General features: G+C 50.4%; 1 protein-coding gene across 7 annotated transcripts in view; it reads right to left on the bottom strand.

Moving 5' to 3' along the window:
* Positions 1 to 17,830, bottom strand: part of macrod2 (mono-ADP ribosylhydrolase 2) — a 284,197-nt gene that overhangs the window by 92,667 nt on the left and 173,700 nt on the right. For all 7 annotated transcript variants that reach the window (XM_057048325.1, XM_057048329.1, XM_057048326.1 and 4 more), the window contains one exon: positions 5,212 to 5,333. In XM_057048325.1, coding sequence (XP_056904305.1) covers positions 5,212 to 5,333 — 122 coding nt within the window. The remainder of the gene's footprint in view (positions 1 to 5,211; positions 5,334 to 17,830) is intronic.

Here is a 17,830-nt window from a genome sequence, read left to right as displayed (position 1 = left end):
TCACGTTCTGCTGAGCACAGAATAATTAGTCAGTAAGTAAAAGCACGTACAACAAAGGCAATTAGAGATGCTCGTTTACAGAGAAAAACAATTATATATGATGTATTTCCACGTTACTGAGGAATCAAAGGTCGGCTCCGGATCTTATCAAGGATCCCGATTCTCTCTTTGTCACCTGTGAATAACGTGACGCTGGCGTTCCTCCGCGCTGCTCATTTCCTTTCATGTTGTTTCATCCGTCCAGGTGGGAAGAGACGATGTTGTGGTCTCCAAACCACCTTGGACCCCTCTAACGTCAGCGAACACATCTGTGAGTCTGCTGACCATGATTGAAGGAGAATTGGCTGCACGCTTCTGTCCCCGAACCTGAGTGGCGGTGAAAAGGCGAGAGACGCCAGCTTCACCGCCACGCCAAGGTCAACTCCCACAAAAGAAAGATTCACAAAACGGCAGCGAGGTCGCCGGGCCGGCGTGGGCGGGATCGATCACGGCCGTCCTGTGCCAACACGCTCTACCTCTCTCGCCTGACGCGGCCACGTCAAAGTTCTCGCCTCATAACTTTAATTAAGTGCATTAATAGCAGGACTCCGACTCAGTGTTCTCGTTACTGTTCACTCAATAATAATTAAAATATCCATCCGTGAGCGTTAATTTGAAAAGTCTGCCATGCGTGACGCAATCGAAACATAATGTGTCCCTGAAATTTGCAGACCGGTGGGCAGACGAGGATGAGCTGTGCGCCAGTCGATGCGATGGCCGCTCGTGGTTCCGGGTTCGCTTCCTTTCATTTTCCGGGTTTGGACAATTCCGCCCTCTCCTGAGTTGAAGTTTGGGACGAGGGCTCAGCGCAGAGCCAATAATGCACGTAGAACGAGAACTTTTGAGGTTTAAACTGCTCCACCTGAGGAGCATCTGCCCGGCCAGGAAAGAGCGGCGGTGAGCCATAGAACTGTTGACATTCCCCAGCTGGAGGAACGCTCATTACTTTGATTTGGGGGGGGGGGCGTTTCGGGACGACAGGAACATTACTGTCAAATGTATGTTGCAGTACTTCCTCTACTGAGAACACAACCCGAAACGTGCTGGAACGCGTGCAAAGGCAGCGCAGGGGGTGGGGGCGCCCCAGCAACAAGCCCTCGTGCACTTATGGGACCAATGTTTCTGCTCCGAACAGCCAAATTTGGATTGTGATCCTGGACAGCAGGCGGCAGGAAGCCAAGCACATCTGAACAGAGAGAGGCTGGCAGCAGAAACCGGAGTAAACAAGGGTAATTATTAAAAACTACAGCTGAAATGAAAGCGAGCCGCGTTGAAGGTTTACCCCTTTGGTTTGGCCGCGTCGTATCGAACACCAGGCGAGGAGAGCAGCAGGAAGAACCGCTGCCTCGGTCTGCGTTTCACGGCGTTGGCGTCTCGCAGGAACGCCGCCGGTCTCATCAGCCACTTGATCTGACAGTCCCTCAGTCGGGGACGAGCTGTCGTTTCTATTCTCAGCTGGTCGTGCTGAGGGACGCCAGCCTCATAGAAATTCAGGAGACTTTATGGAGGAGGTCCACAAAGTGCCTGACGACGAGCGGAGCCCGGCGCGAATGCTGCACGTGTGTGCTTTATTACCGGAATGACCCACCTCCAACCGTCCTTTCCTGCGCTTGTAATCAAGAAAGTAACATTCTGGGATTAGCCTAGCATAGCATAGCCTCCACTGGAGGCTCTGTTTTGTCATGTTTTACATATTCTAACGCGATGTCCATATGAGAAACATTTCATTTACATAAAGTTCTTCCCTGGAATAAATGGAAGTGGGTCCAAAAAACCGGGGCGCTTCCTTTTAGACCAGGAAACAGGTAATCGAGGGTCCACGAGCCATTAACAGAGTGGGTGGAACATCATAATTGGGTCTAATTGGTCCAGTGTAGCCAGTGATTTAGATCTGACAAATCGCAGTAGCTTATTCAAATGGCGATGTGACCTTTAGAAAGCTTCAATCTAATTAACCTTCGGGGATGCATTCAGGTACCGAGCTACAGGAAGAACCAACGCTGGTTGACCACTGAGACGACTCCATTCTAATTGAACCATGACGAGGATCCTACCAGAGGTCTGCGCAGGCTGGCCTGCACTGGTTTCTACTCTTCCCGCTGGCGTTTGTTCTAGTTTTAATCTTAATCAAAACCGCAACGTGCACAATCTGAGATGTCGGTCCGAACACGCAATCATGGAAGTGTACTGAAAATTAGCCCTTTCCCACATCCTAAAATCTGAAACTGTTTTGGGGGAAACGGAGTCTCGGATTTGGCTGCAGAAGACTTTGAAGTATGAAGTGGTCCTGGAATATTGGCCGACACACCAAAGACATGAAGAACAAATGTGTTGGCTAAGCAGCTCAGCAGTAAACCTCTGTTTCTCCTACCCCAATTAATGGCACAGTTTATGCTGCTGTGATCGAACGCCAAGAGCGGGCGCAATAAAGCCACAAACTTCTATCCACCATTACAAAATTGAATCTGTGCTCTCGTGCGCTCACCGGCCGTAATTTATGAGAAAATGCAGGAAAGTTTTTTTCCACCGTGAGTTCAGCGCACAAATGCAGATTAATTAATCTCTCCGGGAGTCAGAAACCCCAAAATGGAACAAAGTAGAGCACAAAGTCATTAAGTTTGATATGGTAGCATTTAAAAGCATAAATAAGACCCACCAGTGCACTTAAATGTAGCAATAAAAGCCTCATTTGCAAGTATCAACCGTGACCCACATTTCAAAACTGAACCTGCTGCCTCGTGTTTCACTTTCAATTTCAAAGTGTTTGTCCAAAAGAGGAGGAGGAAAAAAAAACTAGAGATGCCGTTAGTGCCTCTGTGCTAATGAGCCTTTGGGACTTGGACTCAGTCTCTATTGATTCCTCACCTGCTGAAACAGATGAGGTCATTGGGGCTATCATACGCGTGCACGTGCATGCCGAGGCGATATTTGCAAGGATGGGAAACCCGAATGGGAGAAAATGTCTTTAGCAGCCTCGGGATGAGCCCGTGGAGAAGGGCCGCTAATCCCAGCATCCTCCGCCATTCATCTCCAATCCACTTGGCTCTCGGAGCTCTTCTCAATAGGCGACTGGCGGCTTCCCCGCAGGATCTGCTCGCAGCCTCGGCCCGCGACCCGGTCACCGCCCACCGAGGCGGCCGCCGGCCCGTCACACGCCGACAGGAACAGCTCCATGACACGTGCTTTTGGAAACCATCAAATGGTTGCGGGTCAACATCAAATTAGGGGCTGCGTGCCATGAGATGATCAATCACCTGACATTCAGCCGTGATCTCATCCAGGAGATGTCGCTCCCAGCTCGGTTCTCTCAACCAAACACTCAGTGGAGCAACAAAGCCGGCTGAACACTGGCGTTCGTTGGCCAGATGTTGCTTCTCCTGCTTATTCTCCTGCAGCGAGGGAACCTGAACATCCCACCATGACATAGCCAGACAGACGACCTACATTAGCTGATGCCTCAGTCCGATGTTCTGACGGGCTCTGCAGCTCTGTGGAGAACACGTGACCGCAGACAGACGGCGAGCCGATAAATCAGGCGTATAAAGCTCAGTGATTTACAGGATCCTTTATGATATCAACATTTTGAACCAGCGAAGGAGTGTTATCCTCACTCACATCCACCCAGACTTCATGCACGGCCTCCTGCTGCCAGAATCGCCTTTGAGAACGAGGCAACTTTTCTATAATGTAGCAGGCACTGAGCAGATGAGGGGGCTGTTACACAACACAGAGCTGCAGCTCCACTCGCACGCTGCTGCGCGGCTCGCGTCGCTCCCCTGTGCAATGCTGCCGAGTCCAGGCTTCCAGACTGGCAGGCTGACTGTGGCCCTTCAGAGCCCCGAGAGCTGGAACAGCCTGGATGGAAACAATAAAAATGGAGGGGGGGGGCTCCTGTACGAGAGTCTCTGGGGCTGAGCAGCAGGGAGTGATGCGTCTCCACAGAGGCTTCCCCTGCAATACTAAAACGACTCTGACATTCACGGAAAAGAGACCGCGCGGCCAAATATTGGACGGAAGCAATCCGAGAGACCTTGGCCTCCGCGTGCGAGGGAGATTTACATCTCTGCTTTCTCTAAATGAGCAAATGACTCTTCGGGAGAAAGTTCATAGCGAGGGTATTGGGCTGGTTTCATGAGCTGTCAAAAACCACCTTCATGTCTGGTCCAGCTGTAAACTAATGCATCAATGTTCTCCAGGGTCAGTGAGAACTAGCGAGTTTTGACTTCTACTGGAGGAAATGTTCACTCCAGCCTCTCACTACGGCAAAATGAATGTTCCAGTCAAGAATCCGGTGGGCTTCCCTGTCAATGTGCAGTCAGACCGTCTGGAGGTTCTGAGCTGGAAGGAACAGGGATTAATTGTGAGCGTGGCTTCCTTTAATCTCTCAAAGCCACATTTATTTACAGTTAGGCTCTGTTTTCTTCTTCTGTAAGCTCGTGGCCCAACATTAGGGAGCGCGCCAGCCAGAAATAACGAGTTAAACCTGCTTCTTCTGGCAGGATGCTGGGCTTCAGCAGCGTCTCGTCTTCCTCTAAGACAGCAAAGCCCGGCGGGACCCTCTCATGTGAGGCAAAATGAGCGTAGCGCCGATGGGTTCGGCAGAAGCGTGGACTCTAACAGCAGACTGTTAAAACAGAGGCTCTGCTCCACTGGCTCTGGTGTATCGAGGCTGAGCTACAGCTAACCGACGGCCACACGCGCTCTAAGCCTGGTCTCAAGCAGCGAGGACGGGGGCCGTGGCTAAAGCGGGACCGGCCAGCCCCGTCCAACAAGGTCAGGCTATCAAAGAACGCACGTTTCCTCTGGTCACGGCTGTTCAAACATGACCGAGAGCATCCGGGCCGCTCGGCAAAAACAGGCAGTTTCCTCTGCAAATATACTGACGATTCTATAAATAGATTGGGTTGGAAGTCAGTGGCTGGGATAGACTGTTGGTGATGAAACATCTCACATGGAATCGCCTTCGTTTGACTAACGATTCCTGGACAGACTTAAAAATAACATTCCTGGACATTTATTGTGGCTCAACATTAGGGTGGTCCCTCTCGCCATCCACCCTCTAGTTTCTGGATTTGCTGATGTCATGATGAAGGCTTTTAACTTCAGTGAGGCGACAACAGTGTCCGCGCCCCCTTTCCACATGTCCCAGCGTGGTCAGCGTGCTCTACTCACCACAGTTTTCAGGCTGTGCTCCTTCACCAGCTGCAGCGAGTTCCAGTAGCAGGATTTGAGGTCGTTGTTCTCAGTGGTGCCGACCTGATTTCTGGCCACAGGGCCCACGGTGTGGATGACATCTGCGAGCACACGAGAGTCTCATGTCAGACAGGTGCACCATGCTTTGGCGTGGCTACGAGACACAATGATGATGATGATGATGATGATGATGGCGCGTAAACATCAGTTTGCCTCCTCAGAGGGACAGAAGGGACACGACGAACAGAGACCGTCTGAAACGAAGCTTTCATTCAGTAAATGAAATAGGAGCTTCGATGGAGAATCAATTACATCAGTCTTTTAGACCATCTGCTCAAATATTCATCCCTCTCCTGTATGCTCTCCGCCTTTGCATAATAATATCCTTACCTGTCAATCACTGACCTCCGAGTGGGGTCCGACTTACGTAAGGAAGTTTCTTACAGGAATTAAGAGTGACGACGGGGAAACTAGAGATGAAACAACGACTTCACAGAGGCGATTTAGCGCTGGGACCCATCGTTCAAGACAAACACCCCCCCCCCTCGTACCTGTTAACATCAAAACTAGGCTGATATTCACAGCAACATAGACTCCCGTTAAAGTGCTAAACGCCTTTAAACATTAGGCAACAAGAAACCCTGACCTTTGACCTGTGGGAGGTGTTGTTAAATACTGTTGAACTACAGCACAAGTTCAAGCTTTAGGATGTGATTATTCTCCCCTGCGGCTGAGCTGAATTTAAATAACTTTTACTCGTTCACCATCTCAGGAATTTGCCTGAACGGACGTCGAACCCGTAACACCGATTTCCCGGGTGGACCAGATGGATACCAACTTTACAAAGAGTATTTTTTTTATATTAAATACATGATGATGATGATTATATTCATAAAACAATGAACTTGCCAAAAACAAAATCGTTTCTGTGTGCGTGTGCGTGTGTGTGTGTGTGTGTGTGTGTGTGTGTGTGTGTGTGTGTGTGTGCATGTGTGCTTACTCAAACAATTGTCTGTCCCTTTCAGCCCGAGCTGGTAAAAACCCAATTCGCGACCAATTAATTATGGATCAACTCTGACTCACACACTTGCAATTTAACGCATCAAATCCTCATTTCTGCACGGTGAAATATTAAACGCTGCTAAAGAATGAATGCTGAGAATGAGGCGCAGGTTTGTGGCGAGCAGCGGGGGGGGTGGGGGGGGTACAGCAGCAGCCTGTCGTGGAACACACTCGCCTCCGGTGGTTTTGAACGCATCACCGCGCTGATTTCTAATAACCGGCAGCGTTTAGCCAAACATTCTGTGTGAGCTATACCGATTTACGTCTGCATCCATCATTTACAGACCAAGTTCAGCCCTCAGGTATGTCTGGATGGGGGGGGTCAACATGGTCATAGACTTGGGAAACCAGTAGATTTATGTAGTGTTTACTGGTGAAGGAGTTAGAGCTTAGAATGGTGGCGAGTGCAGCCCAACCTGAGCCGGAATGACAAGAGAAGTGTCTTAAGTACGTCTTTATCCATAATAGCAGTCTGGAGTTGTGTGGTTATAATGGGCCACATTCAAAGTTGTCTTTTTCTGCATAATTCATGAAGTTCCTCACTACAAGAACGGCAACATGCCAATTAGAATATGGGTAAGTGCCAAAACCAGACTAGTGGTGAATTCATGAAAATTTAAACAGTTCTTATGTCACCAGTATCACTACCGCATCCGCATCAAATAAATATTTATACAGCCGTGTTTCTAAGAGGTGAAAGACACGTTGCACTTTGTAACTACGGGGAGATGTTACAGGAAAACCTGCTTCTCATCAATTCTGTGCAAAAAGACGACCGAACAGGACCGAACAAAGAAACCCAAGCAGTCGTCGTCTCAATCTAATTACATCCAATATTAGGGCGGCGATTAAAGCCAATTAAAGCTGAATATGAATTCTCTTAAAGACTTATTTCTGCAGCTCACACAATAAACTGAAAATATGAATGTGAAGTAATTAACGCCGGCATAAAACCCACCGTGAGCCATTAAAGCAGAGCCAGAACATTCTGGGCTCCAATCATTTCTTATTATCAGTTATACAGGGATGATGTCTGCAGCTGGATAATACAAGATGCTTCTTTATTCTGTTAATGAAAGAACGGTTCTGGTGTAAATTCCAGAATATGAAGCTCTATCTGAGCAGGGCTGGAACGCCTCCTCTCCCAGTTCGGAGCTGACTGCAGGGGTTTTGATAACGAATGCAGAAAACATCAGGACAGATGCCCTGAAGAAACACCTAACAGGCCGCTTCTTGTTTAGCATGTGAAGGCGCCGAGCTGTCGAAAAAAGCAGAAAAAAAACACACTTGTAAAATAATAATATTCCAATGGCTGGGAAATAAAAACCAATAATTTCACATCTAACCTGAAAAGAGACAGCGGAGGAGTGGGGACGGAGCAGACGCGGCTCCGAGCATCCAAAATGAGTTATTAAGGAATTTAACGGGAGTCGTGCTTCTCACACGTGCCACCAAATCCCCACTGCACACACCTCTGTTTAAACTCTGCCTGCATATTCCAGCAGTAGTTAATCAGCTGCCATCCACAGCGCTCCGGCTGGCATTCCGAGCAACACCTCGGCATCCAAGCTCGGCTCGGTTTAGACAACCGGCCCAGCAAAGACCGCCGGTTTCCTTAGCACGGTGGGCAGAAGCAATAAAGAGCTTCATGAAAAATTTACACACATGCAAAAAAATTTAATAAATCCAGATTTCCGCTGTGTAATTGTGTAGTTTTCCTGGTTCTTATTGTGGATAAATCTGCTACTACCTGCAAAAGGCCACAGGAGTCAAGGATGTGACCTTTTCCTCTCACGTGGAGGAGCTTCTGTGTGTACATCACACACTCCCCCGGCCTCTTTGTGAGCTTTGCAACTAGCACTCACATTTTAAAACACATAAGGGGCTATGGAGGCAACAGGGAAAAGGGATTTATCTTCGGCATTCGGGATATTGTGTAAAAAATAAATAACTGAATAAATAAATCAAAATTTATTCTGCAAATCCCGGCGTCATGCATATGGATGGCGGCGCCGCAGAAACCACATTACTGGCTGCAATTATAGGCAGCAGAATCCACACAGCCTCCCAGAGTTTAAGTGCTTTATTATTGCCATCTTTTTTTAACCCCCCGATCAAGCATTCGGGACCTTGCTGGGGGAATGTGAAGGGGGAGCACTCTCCCAGTTGACCCATCACGTACAGGCAGCCGTTATAACACCTGAAGCACAGGTGGAGGCGCCGTAAAGCTCAAGGGCGCTGAGCTAGAGAGCATCTGAATTCAGGAGCTGATCCCGCTGAACTCCGATGATAAAACAGTGAAAGAACAATGAGAGTTTTAGCTGTGATTGTCCTTATTAATGAGGAATTGTTTAATTTTTGCTGTGTGAGCTGCAGGAGAAGAAAAACCTTCATTCCGTAAAAGAATAAAGGAAAAACAAGCCTGTAGAATAAAGGTGCATCGATATCTAAAACCTACAGAAGCGCGTGATGTTAAAGCCCTGTGATGCGCGTTCCAGAAGCTTCTTTTATGACTCAATGGAAGTAATAGATTACAACATAGCCCGACTCGCCACTGGGAACACTGGCTCCTGTTCGGATCCATTAGAAAAATAGTCGAGATAGAAACGCATCTTCTTCCCCAACACCAGCAGCAGATAACAGCGGTGCAGGAACAGGTCGACCGAGAGAGAGAGTGTGTGTGTGTGTGTGTGTGTGTGTGTGTGTGTGTGTGTGTGTGTGTGTGTGTGTGTGTGACTGGTCAGGAATGTGTAGCTTGAGCCAAGTAACACAGAGACTTGAGCCAGGCAAGCACAAATTCAGGTTTTTATATTTCAACACACACACAAATCTTTATGCAGCAGCTGCCAGCCCATAATACTCACGCTTTACCCAGAAGAGTGATTGCATTTTTTGTAATAAAGTGTACTTTGAGCATGATTGCCAGTATGGACCCTCCCAGCATGCACACAGCTGTCCATGTTGGCCGCCGAGGATAAATAAATGAAAGGCGTACTCCCACTCAGACACAGAACTGGTGTTGTCATGGTGACAGAGTGTACAGTGTGATACCCTAATGCACGCTGAGGCTCCCATCTGAAAGAGAGACTTTTAGCAGTCCTGGAATCACACGCTCCACGCTGAGCAGACACATCTGTGGGGGGTTTCTGCCCCTCTTTCCCCCCTCACAAACATCCCCTCCTTGAAAAATGGATTATGGGTAACGCAGTGATTATTTATACCCGCAGGTTTCAGAGAGCTTTCCGCTGCGAGCGTCGCCGGGATTCTGTCGCACCTCGACAGACTGTGGGGGCAAAGAGCAGGAGAGCCGTCACAAAGGATGATGACAGAGCGTCACACACACATGCAATATCACCGATTACGGAGCCCGTCTATTTACAGCCCAGTTCAGGCAGGACAAAAACGTCACAACTCGCCTCTGCGGAGGGTTCTGGCTGCAGCGTCCACAAACTCAGAACCTGAGGACGTTTAGTTCGATGAAGCACTTTTTCTGAACATTTCTCACGTCGAACTAGCTTCCGTAAACACACACACACACACCGCTATGCATCCCTCTCTGCTGTTAGTTAGCTCTGAAAGGCACAGTCGACACACACACACACACACACACACACCCACACGGTGCTAAGTGTTACCTTTAAATGTCAACAAGCTCTCAGAGTTTAAAAAATAATAGATGACCATCTTTCAATCACTTGTTTTTACTGGCTTGGTAAAGGGTGTGTGTGTGTGTGGGGGGGGGGGGGGGGGGCAGAGGCACACAGAGATCTGCTCTTTAGAGGCTGTAAGAATGTGGCTGTTGTGTCTAGAGGGATCGGAGTGAGTGGAGAGATGCAGAGGAGCGTCAGCGAGGGGAGCTGCCGGCTGCTTCCACCCTCCTGAAACATTCCTCCAAGCTTGACGGAGCTGCCAGGTGACGCTGCTCGCGCTCGCTCGCTCTGCCGCTCGCCCTTTCTCAGCTTTGCAAAGCCCTTTTCTCAGTGTCAGCCTAAACAGGAGCTTCAGAACTCAGAATGAGGCTGAACGAAAGAGGAATAAAACTGAGATTAAAAACAGGCCGGGTGGAGGCCAGATGTAGCTTTTGCAGGTTAGCGCCGCCGCGCCGTGTCCACGGGTCTGGCTGTGATCCCTCATGTCTGCAGGTGTGACGCCACCGCGGTGATGATGCGGCGCGGCGTGCGGCGGCAGCTCCCGCCGGGCGACATCAACGACATTTGTGTTTGGTGGAAAATGCCATTTTGTTTTTGTCTGGCAGCGCGGACCCCCTTCAGACACGCCGGCGGCCGGAGCTTCTGATCCAGCGGGGGACCTGCGGGCGGGTCGCTTCATTCTGAAGTTGACAGATGTCGCTGGTGCGGCGACGCCTGCAATATTTAGTGTTTGCTCGATGGTTCCCGTGCAGCACGGAGGCCTGTTGCAGCCGAACGAGCCGCTCTTAAGCAACAGCGTCACCTGCTTTTAAAGATCTCTTTGTTCCATATTAAATGCACACAACAAACCCAATGTCTCCTCAGCACCGCCTTTCATCTGTGCCACAAAGCGCTCGGCTGCAGTGTTATTATCCACCTTCAACTGCATCTCATCTTTTCAATGATTAGGGCGCCAAACAGGCGGGGCGGCGCATCATAATTCTACAGGTCGCCTTTGCAAAGCAGCCTTTCAGCCGGAGCTTTGAGCTTCATGAATCTTTCAAATGCCATTCAGGTTTATACACACACGCACACACTTGTGGGAGCACCGCTGCAGGGCGAGACTGAAAGTGATGAATCCTTTACAGATGTCATTACCCGCCATCGCAATTAAGACATGAGCCCCTCATGTGGATGTGCTAGGAACAAGTTATTGCTGCTTATGAGATTTTGCAGATTCCATTCCCGAGCATCACGGTGATGTCGCTGGCCCTGCGTTGGCCAAGGCTGAAGGAGAAGTTTGGATTTGGTTTCGTCCTTCTTTCAGTCTTTTAGCAGAATAACAACAGGAAATATCAGCTCACCATAACGTCAATAGAGAAAAGGTTGAACCATTCCCCGTATCTCCTTCACACATTGTTCAAAGCCTCTGAAATAGCAAAGGAATGAGTCTGGAGGGCTCGTTTTTCTGAGAAAATTCAGATAGAACTGAGATGTGGGCTCCATTCCCGCTCCATCTGTAGGCACCACCCGAGCGGATTCTCCCGTTTCGGATGCATTCAGGAAAAAAACCCACCAAACCCGTGACAAAGAGACCTCGGTCCTGAGATGCTCCCCGCCCTGCGCACATTAGCATTGAGAGCCAGATTATGTGCGGCTGCGTCGCACCTTGTCCGTCAGCGTGACGCAGCGCTGACAGGCTCCGTGAGAGGGCCCCATCAAAAATAAACACAGGTCATTCACACGGCGCTCTGTTCCCCCAGCCCTCCTCCACCTTTCTTCAAACACCCGCAGGGGCCCCTGGGTGTGTGGAGAGCTGCGACTGCACCCCTCCAGGGAGGGAGAGTCGACGGGCACACCTGCCACATAGCACTTCAAAAGACAGAGAACACCCGTGCACGCGAGTACCTGTACGACACATCAGAAAGCTTTAAGACGCCTCCTCTTGTGGGAATATATTAGCTCCAGCATAAAGCTGCAGGCCAGATCAAACATGGTGGAAACACAGCTGAAGTTCCCACAGAGCGCCGTGCACACGCACGGTGCACGTGCACTGGGTGCTGAGGATTTGGACTAACAGTCCTGGAAAGTCTCGTGAGGCCGAGCGTTGGAGCTCAGCCCAGCGTCGTCTCATTTCCAGTCCTTCCTGGCTCTTGTTTTTCCTCCCGCCTCCCCGTTAAGGTGTGCGTGGAGGAGGAAGGCGGGGTCCTCGGTAGCGCCGCTCCCCACACGTTTTTCTGCTTTGTTTATGGAGTGTGTGTTTATCACAGACGCCGTTTTGCACCCAGGGCTACGCCGCGCCGTGCACGTGCTCACTCTGCAACATCGCCAGAAACGTCTCACAAGGGAGAAGCCTTGAGGAGTGCACGCAACCCTATTTTAGAGGCAAGGGAACGCCGCCCATGCCACGATTAGTCTGTTTATGTTAAGCTTTGACGTGCAGAGGTCGACGTTGTTGCAGACGTGTTTCAGCGACGGGACCGAGGATGCTTCATGGTCAGACCAGCCGGTGTTTGTGCTACTAGCACGGAGCATTTCTGCAGCATGACTGGGGAGGGTTAGCCCTGCTCCAACCCCCACACTCCATAATTCATAGCAGCCCGGCCTTTTGCACAAACGTCTCTTGTTCTTCAGAATATTTTGCCAATCAGAGCCACATGCTACATGAAAATTTATCTTACTTCCACCAAAATACGGGCTTAATGAGATAATTTCGGGGTAGTGCGTTAGACTGACATGTCAGAAGAGCTTCGATGTGTGGTCTCCTCACAAGTGCCGTCTGAAATAAACGGTCCCGGCTGGCTGCTTTCGCTCACCAACACTTATGACAGCGAGAGACTTTTGGAGGGGCATCAGATGTGTGAGAATTCAGGGGGCAAAGGAAAATATGTTTCACTTTAAAGTTTCACAAGGCAGCTTAACAGCTGCCCACCAGTTTTACCCTGGTTAAGAGGAATCATTTAGCCTGGGGTCTGAACACACACACAAGCAGGCCTCCCTTTGGGTCTGATCCAGCAGATGACTACTGCTACCCATGGTGACCTTTAGAATCTGCCTCACCAACTGATTTTATTTTTAAACCTGTCGAAGGGAGCTACAAACAGAGAGAGGAAGAGAGGAATGAAAAAAGGTCCTGGTTCTATAGGGTGATATAGGAGCAGCTGCAGAAATGTACAGCTTCTAAAACTTTGTTTCAGCGCAAAAGTCCCGTAATGATTTATAAAGAGGGAAAATAAGTCTTGGCTCAGGTATGAAAGAACAAAACAGTTTCCAATTCAGGCATGTCGGGGCAGCCAGAAGACAAGGGATGAGGAAACCAGAGGATTTTCTTTAAGCAGATAGGCAACCCCCCCCCCCAAAAAAAACAACAACAAAAAAAACATCCTCTTAAATCCACCCAAAGCAGCCAAAAAACACACAGCCACGTCTTCAAAGCCGGGCTGCGAAATAAAAACAAGGAGGAACAGGTGAAAAACACTGCAAACATCGGCGCTGCTGCTCAGCCGGGGACCAAAATAGTTCTCCTCTCCCTCCCGATCGGAGACGGACAGAAGGTAAAGAAGATGGACAGAAATCCTGCTGCTGCCTTTCAGGAGAAAAGATAGAAAAAGATGAGTTGTACACCCCGAAGCGTCATAGCTGGCAATTATTCATCTGTGTAAAGGTGATGCAAGGATTAAGATACGGGCACATTTAAAATGCCGTTAAAGTGAATTACAGGCAGTGCAAACGATCTCGGGAGGTATGTAAAACACATCCAGCCTTTATCTGCTCATCCCACCGTCATGGAGACCCCAAAACCGGCAGGCAAATATGATCGGCAGCAAAGACTGATGGGATACGGCTGCCTTCTTATATAAAGAGTCCATGTCCAGCTTTAGGGGGGCAGCAGGGGGGGGGGGGGCAGAATAGCGCCACCCTTTGGCACATCTCCGCTACTGCAGCCAGCAGAAAGAAACTTTGCTCTCTCAAATATTCATGCACAAGCGTCATCGGTGCACAAGCGTCATGGGTTTATGCACATGTGTCTGGACAAAGACGGAGCTCTGCCCTGACTCTCACACCTCCGGCCCAGAGCCTCACCGCTGGAGCTGCTGCCAGTCAGCACCTGCATCAGCAGCTTTGGGCATCATGGAACCTTCCATCCATGTTCTGGGTTCTGGTTCTACTCACACGCAGCAATAAAACCGTGGGGCACGTGCGATGGTGACACTCGCTGTGCAGGACACTGCAGTGCAGAATAAAAAGGTCATAAACAAGGTTAGAACGTGTGCAAACATGCGTTGGTGCCCATAGAAGCATCTGCTGCTTTCCTTCTATAACCCACTGACTTCAACTGCGGCGCTGATCAGAACTTACGGGGAAAGACAGGGCAAGACCACAGACGCTGACACTTAACTCCTTAGCGTTAAAAGCATCATCAATCTTACACCTGTTACCACGTTGTCATAGTAACAGAGACTATAACAATCAGTCTGTCAATAAAAAGCTCTGTGTGATACGCGTGTGGACAGCACGACATTTCTATTCACGTGGAACAGAACAAGACTCATATGTGATGCACGTGTGGAGCAGGAATTGATCTTAATGTTCTTGGAGCTGTCAGAACAAACATCACGAGAGCAGGAGCTCCCAGAATACGCATGTCCACTGCAACGCGAGGACGGTTTGGACAGCGGGGACATTTTCTCTGGTCTTCACAACTTCCAAAGGCTGTTTGGGGGCCAAACTGGGTGGCAGCTGTGACGTTAGCGGCTAGGCAGCTGTGATGTTAGCGGCTAGGCAGCTGTGACGTTAGCGGCTAGGCAGCTTTGACGTTAGCGGCTAGGCAGCTGTGACGTTAGCGGCTAGGCACGGCCAGATGCAACATGTCGGTCCTTGCAAAGAGAGGAGCACAAACGTCCACATGTGTGAGTGTGTATGTTCATACGGACGTGTGTGTGAGCCTGGACGCTGCCGCCTTCCTCTCCTGCTGACATTTACATTAGGAATCTGTGCAACGGCAGCAAAAAGCAGGTGAGAAAGTGCTTCGCTGCCCACGAGTGCCGCCGGTCCTTCCTGGGTTCGGCCAGCAGCTCCCACATCTCTCTGGGGCACGAACGTGCCGGCATCCGGGGTGCGTCTGCCGTGGCCTCGTTAGCATGAACCTCACGACGGAGTCACGGGAGATCCTCCGAGACGCTTTGGAAATATACACAAATGAATGCCCCGACTGCAGCCCTCATAAATAAAGAGACAGCATGCCATTTTCACCTTCAGGTATCTGCAGCGGAGAAGAAAATGGAAAAGTAACCTCAGTGGAGATGGAAATGAAATATGATAGTGTAAAACGGGGGTAAATGCGCTTGCTGGGGTTTTCTTTAAGCATCTGCTAAGGTGGTGTGTGACTTTGCTGAGCTCGGCTACTGGAAGGGCAAAATGTCTCCCAGGAGGGGCTTTCTATGAGATCTCCGAGCAACAGGGGCAACAACATTCCCTCGAACCTTCCACACCTCTAAAACTGAATCTGGTGAGGGAAGTTGTTTATTTTTCTGGGCCGGGTCTCATCAGGGGACAACAAAGGTGTCTGGTCTGGAAGGAATTCCTGCGAATCCTTTCTCGTTCCACAGAATTCCTCTGCAGCAGCGGAGGAACCAGGCTGCCTGATAATGGCGGGCGACCACCACCGACATGGGGAATGAATTCTTTAACAGGTGGCCAGGGTGGAGGGGACGGGGCTAAATCAGCAGCACGGCTGCCTGCAGTAGGGGCTGCTGCCTCTTTGACTCACTTTAATTAGTCCTCCTAAAACCTCTCCTGCTGCCCTTCGTTCACCCTCGGACCCCAAACGTGCAGCGATGTAAACAAAGTTTAAGGGTTTCAGCCGTTAAACTGTCATGGCCGCAGCTTTTAAGGCGGTATTCCTATTTATTTCTGACATGGACATCGGAACAATGGTTCCGGTGAGGTTCACGGATCCTCTATCTGAATCATGTCTGGTTTTGTTGCCCCTTGACTCCACGGAGAGATCAGCCGTGTGTAGTTTTGTCAGTCCCTGTAACTAAGCAACTAGGCATTACAATGAAGCCGAGCGGCGCTTGCGGCGGTTGCTAGGGAACTGCAGGAAAGTGTTCCCACTTGTGAATGGCACTCGGATAGATCAGCCTCTAATGGTTGAGGTCTGATGGAGCTTCGGCTACAAGGAGATGAGGGATTGGAAAGCGGGCAACGCGCTCCATCTCGCCGCTATACCATATGTCACACTCGACAAGTCTCCGGAGTCCCACGCATCAGCACACATAACAACCAGATGAAAGTGACGGCAGGTTTTCCCTCAATAGGAACCCATTTGCATAGAAGCAGGGTCTGAATAATTGAGAGGTGTGGGAGAGAGCGAAGGGTGGCCGAATGGGGATGTATGCCTGCCAGCTAAATCCATTAGCCGGGCCGTGCTTGGACGAGGCAGGCAGCTGACGGGAGCGCTCTGTTATCGGACACTAAAGGACACCGAGGCCGGCCATCAGCACGCCTGCCCTCGCCGCTCTCTGCCTTCAGGTGGAGAGAGGCAGCGAGAGAGGGAAAAGGACAGGAGGGTAATGACGGAGACAAAGGAGGGAAAACGGCGAGAGAGCAAAGAGGGTCAATAACAGAAAGACGGTGGAGGTGTTGCCCCGTTACTGCTTTATAATTGGCCAGCAAGGGCAGGCAAATGAGAGGCTACTTATCCTACAGAGCAGTTTCACAACTTGCTCTCTGCAAGCGGAGCCCATTTAAAGAGCATCAGAACCAATGACCCTCTGGAAATGGGGGCGCCGTTCCTCTATTCAAGCCGCGATAAGAAACGTTAAACAATTGTCAGCTAACAGTTTTACTTTTGAAAGAACATCACTGAAAGCTGGTTCAAAGAAGAGACCTTTGAAGGATGTTGCTATGCAAAGAACTTGTATATTTATATGTAAAGAGGGAGAGAAAGCATATATAAGAAGTGCTGCTTTAAAGGAAAACAACAGAAACAGCACAGCGGAAAGATTGTTCCCACTTGGTTCCCCGTACGTCCTTTCACTTTTCCTTCCCGACACAAAGGCCACTCGCTCTGACTCCGGCCGACGTGCTGAGAGAAACATCGGCAACACTAATCTGTCCGAATCCCACTCGGCACGTTTGCCATTTCAGGAAGTTTCTGTTAGCAGGTTATGCTAACACACGGCTGCAGCTGCCAATCGGATTTATGCTGTAGAGTGTGGTGATCCTGGGGGGAGAGAGGGGGAGGGAGAGAGAGGGGGAGGGAGGGGGGAGAGGGAGGAGGAGAGAGAGGGGGAGGGGGGAGAGAGGGAGGAGGGAGAGAGAGGGGGAGGGAGGGGGGAGGGGGAGGGAGGGAGAGAGGAGGGGGAGGGAGAGAGGGGAGGAGAGGGAGGGAGGGGGAGAGAGGGGGAGGGGAGGGGAGGAGAGAGAGGGGGAGGGAAGGGGGAGAGGGAGGGGGGGAGAGGGAGAGAGAGGGGGATGGAGGGACAGGGAGGGGGAGAGAGGGGGAGGAGGGAGGAGAGGGGGAGGGGGGGAGAGGAGGGAGAGGGAGGAGGGAGGGAGGGGGGAGGGAGGGGGGAGAGGGAGGAGGGAGAGAGAGAGAGGGGAGAGGGAGGAAGAGAGGGGGAGGGAGGGGAGAGAAGGAGGGGGAGAGAAGGGGAGAGGGAGGGAGGGGGAGAGAGAGGGGGAGGGGAGGGAGGGAGAGAGGGGGAGGGAGGGAGAGAGGGGGAGGGAGGAGGGAGAGGGAGGAGGGAGACATCAAGCAAAAAGAAAGAAACTAAACCCAGAATAAAGCCTGTCTGCCATAGAAGAGAGGAACAGGCAGCATGAATCCACTGGACGTGTTTAAAACAGACGGGTTTACCCTCCCTGAGGGGACCCAAATATTCCAGGAGCGACACACACAC

This window comes from Takifugu flavidus, chromosome 11, assembly GCF_003711565.1.
Source record: "Takifugu flavidus isolate HTHZ2018 chromosome 11, ASM371156v2, whole genome shotgun sequence".
Taxonomy (NCBI): domain Eukaryota; kingdom Metazoa; phylum Chordata; class Actinopteri; order Tetraodontiformes; family Tetraodontidae; genus Takifugu; species Takifugu flavidus.
The sequence above is the reverse complement of the archived record's forward strand: the minus strand, read 5'-3'. Positions and strand labels throughout refer to the sequence as shown.